General features: G+C 45.8%; 1 protein-coding gene across 1 annotated transcript; it reads right to left on the bottom strand.

Annotated features, from left to right (window-relative positions):
- Positions 1 to 694: 694 nt before the first annotated feature.
- On the bottom strand, positions 695 to 3631 carry LOC144557028 (arginine decarboxylase-like). The gene has a single exon (XM_078305565.1). It carries the CDS (start codon positions 3204 to 3206, stop codon positions 1065 to 1067), a length of 2142 nt encoding a protein of 713 aa, XP_078161691.1. The 5' UTR covers positions 3207 to 3631; the 3' UTR covers positions 695 to 1064.
- Positions 3632 to 4237: the final 606 nt, after the last annotated feature.

Here is a 4237-nt window from a genome sequence, read left to right as displayed (position 1 = left end):
TTTACCGTAGTAAAATCCAAAGAATCCGAGTCAAAGCGCTTACCCCATACAACACATGTACCGCGCATTATAGAGGATTTCAAATCATCGAACACAAGAATTTTAGTGTTTTACAATATGGCCATTCAAAATCATAAAAATTGATTTTACAGTAGAACCCCTAAACTTCAGTGTTTTTCAAAACCACTCAACCAACTATCACTTAATTTCTTCACCCTCGTTTTTGCAAAGTAATTCCACACCAGACACCACTTCAAAGAAAAAAGGGTTTCTTCCTGAAAATTTATATAAACCATAATGGAAGCCGGGTACATGTCAAATTTTCCAAAACAAAAAGGGATACCTGCAAATAAAACAATTAAAATACTAATTTAGTACGTTGCAGTACAGACAAATCAGAATGCTGCCGGGTCAAACAAAAGAGAAAAAAATTAATAGGGTCACGTAGGGACAAACATAATAGGGTTTCAGGGTTTAACATTTTTGAGATTCCAAACAGACACACCACCACCATGAACTGCAGCAGTTCAAAGACGAAGAATAAATTAAAAAATATATATATAACTCTGCATCTCAAAGTTCATCTACACATCCCTCGCAAATCTCACCTATCCCTTCTCGCCAAGGAATCCAAACAAATATTGTTCTTGAAACCAGGAAAAAAAAATCAAATCCAAAATAACAAAGGCCCAAATAACATGAACTTGACTAATAAGAATTACGGCTCAAAAAATGAGCAATGTCATCTACATATTTATTTGTTTCAAAACCGGCAATTAGAAAAAAAAAAGAGGAGAAAATAAAAATAAGAGGAGATGTTCTGCCTCTCATGTTCATTCATACATCCTCCTCACCTACAACTTATGACCACGGAATCCAAATAAAAATTACATTTGAATTCAGGACCGAATAAAGATATAAAGTTCAAAATAACAAACAAAACGCCAAATGACACAAACTTGGACAATGACACAACAAAATGCGAAGCACCCCTAACAACGGCCATGACATACACAGAAAAACTAGTACCCCTCACCCTCACAGGCTAAAGCATTGAACACCTTTCACACACTAAGGCACCGCATCATCTCCCATTCTTCATCATCATCATCATCATACCCACTACCCTCCTCGGTCACAGCACTCGACCCCTCCGAGTCGCTTATCATGCCGTCACCTGACAGGTGGGTACCGTAAACCAGGTAGGGCATGGAACAGAAAGCATTGGATATGGTGCAGGCCTTAGAGTTGCTAATCGAGTATTCTTCAATGCGGCGCTTGAGTGAGTCAAACATGAGCTCGGGCTCATGCTGCATGGCCCGGAGAACATCTGCACAAGATGGACCTGGCACAGCCCGTGTGACGGTGAAGCAGTGTGGACCATCACTCTGCGACACACGCACAACGCTGGGCCCGCCAAACAGATTGTGCAGACCTCCGAGCGCCTCCTGGTAAGCCCCTCCCAAAAACATCCCCAAATAGTAACCACCTCCGTCATTTTTACTCAATTCGTGGAGCGGTAGGCTAGACCTGCCATCTATGAAACGGTCAACCTTCCCATCACTGTCACATGTCAGATCAAGCAGTACCCCATCAACCCCTGGACGCTTGTCAAGGTGGTGGATAGGTAAAATCGGAAACAGCTGACCAATTGCCCAGAAGTCTGGAATTGATGTAAAGAGGGACAGATTGATATTATATGCACAAACAGGCTTTGAAGCTCCAATTTCTCTAGCGACCAACTCACATAAATTATCAACAGCAGCCAGGTGTTCCAGACCGAGCATGCCATCCTTAAACTGCTCAGCACAGCGCCTCTTCAACTGCTCAGCGTATACATTGCAAGTGTCGTAATCGCCTTGCACTGCAGATGCCATCAGGTTGCGGTAATCAGCACGTGCATCATCAGTGAGCTGGTCAAGATAGTACACAAAGTTCTGTCCGAGCTCAATGGAAGCTGACTGAGAAGCAGAGAAGGCCTCAAATATTAAAACAGAGTGGTGAGAAACCAAGGCCCGGCCACTTTCGCTGCATAGAACCGGGTGCCGTACACCCTTCTGGTCACACACAAACCGCACTGTGTTAACTATAGTGGCTGCATACTCATCCAAACCATAACCAATTGACAAGTCGGAATCACCAGAATGGGTCCCGTCATAATCAACGCCAAGCCCGCCACCCACATCAATTACTTGCATGGAAGCACCGAGACGAGTCAACTCACAATAGATCTGTGCAGCCTCACTGACACCGTCAGCTAGCAAAGCAGTGTTTGGAATCTGGGATCCAATATGGAAATGTAGGAGCTGGAGACAATCGAGCATCTCTACCTGACGCAATTTTGCAACAACCGACAAAATTTGGGCTGTGGTCAGCCCGAACTTGCCCTTTTCACCAGAGGTTGACCCAAAATGGCCTGAATGCTTGGTACGGAGCTTGGCACGGAGCCCGATAACAGGCCTCACACCAATTCGCTGGCTTGTTTCAATGACAGCGTCAAGCTCTTCCTCTTGTTCAAGAACAATCACAGTGTTGAGACCAATGGTGCGGGATATCAATGCCAGGGCAACATACTCCTCATCTTTGTATCCATTACAAACGAGGAATGCATCAGGAGAACCTTTTGTAAGACAGCTCATGGCAAGCAGCAGTTCAGGTTTGGAGCCCGCTTCAAGGCCGAAACGGAATGGGGCCCCGAATTCAACCAGATCCTCAACAATGTACCTGTCCTGGTTGCACTTCACCGGGTAGACACCCTGGTAATGGGACCCGTACCCATTTGCCTGGACGGCAAACTGAAAAGCAGCATTCAATGATTCCAGGCGGTCTTTCAAGACATCAGGGAAGCGAATAATGAGTGGAAGCGGAAGGCCGAGCCCGCTGGAAGATTTGGACTCGACCGCTTTTTTCACAACCTTCATCAGATCTATTTCTTGGTGGGGCATGGTGGCTGCGCCATGAGGTCGGACTGACATGTTACCAGCCGAGTTGATGTAGAAATAAGGCGCGCCCCAGCCATCAACTTTGTAAAGAGAGGCGGAGAGTTCGGTTGACCAAGGGGAGGAGGTTGGGTGGATGAGGGGGTGGTGGCCAGTCGCCGGAGTGCCGCCGGAGAATGGCTCCGGCACGGGAAGAGAGCCGTCCCAGGTCGGAAAAGCGTAACCAGGAGGCGGCACGGCAGCATCTACGCACGCGAGAGCCGGCATCCTCTTCCCGCTCGCGAATTAAAGAATTAAAATTAAAAGAATAAAATTGAGAAAGGAATTACAGGATCAGATCTGGTCGAAAAGGGGGCTTTAAAAGCCGCCGAGGCCGAGGCCCCGGCTTCCCCCCCAAACGAAGCAGGAGAAAGCTGGAATTGGGGAGGGTAAACCTAGATCACCCTTGTACGGCTTGGATATCCCCACGCCGACCAGTCAGAAGAAGTACGAAGGGTTGATATAGATTAGAGGCGTTCGAAAAGGAGAGAACCGAGCAAGGCTGGTTCTCTTGAGGCGGCTAGGAAACCCTAGAATTTGGGGGAGAGGAGAAGAGAGGCGGATCGAAAGCAATCCACGAATGAACTGATGATAAGAGAGGTGGAAGCAACGTGAACCAGGTAAGAGAAATGCCAGTGGCGAGGGGGCTTTAAATAGGGAGGGAAAGAGAAAAAGTTTCCCATTCCTTGCAAATTTTTTACTTTCTGGGGCTCAAGCGAAAATAGCAAAACGGGGTTCGTTGCTTTGGCATCACGGCATTACCGCATGGTGATTTTTGAAAGGACCTCAGCGAAAAACAGCCTCACCTAGTCGGGTTGCCGCGTGTCAGATGGGGCCCGCGTTGGATCTCCAGTCTCTTCCATTTCCTTTTACCCGTCTGTCTCCATCTCTTTTCTTGGATCCCTGGATCTTCTTCAATTTCTCGCGATATATTATCTGGAAGTTGTGTTGGCGTCTCCCCATTGCAAGTTCGCAATGTTGCGAATCACTATATCCCATTAGGCCTGAATGGATCCGTCCTTTTCATGTAATGTTTTATTTATTGTTCGCTCCTGGAAAATTAATTCACATGATCAAATTATGATTCGTACAATTATATGAGGTTACTGAGAATTACTTTTTTGTATGGTAGCAAAATTAACTTGTTTCATTATCAGAAGCAAGAACATGAAAAATCAAAGACGTAATAATACAGGCACTTAAGATATGAAACACGGTTTATGTTGCGCATTTGTATCTGTGCACCGTATAAATAGTAT

This window comes from Carex rostrata, chromosome 7 (genome assembly GCF_964058835.1).
Source record: "Carex rostrata chromosome 7, lpCarRost1.2, whole genome shotgun sequence".
Taxonomy (NCBI): domain Eukaryota; kingdom Viridiplantae; phylum Streptophyta; class Magnoliopsida; order Poales; family Cyperaceae; genus Carex; species Carex rostrata.
The sequence above is the reverse complement of the archived record's forward strand: the minus strand, read 5'-3'. Positions and strand labels throughout refer to the sequence as shown.

Coding starts and splice junctions, on each gene's coding strand:
- LOC144557028 (XM_078305565.1), bottom strand. CDS start 3,206: ATGCCGGCTCTCGCGTGCGTAGATGCTGCCGTGCCGCCTCCTGGTTAC.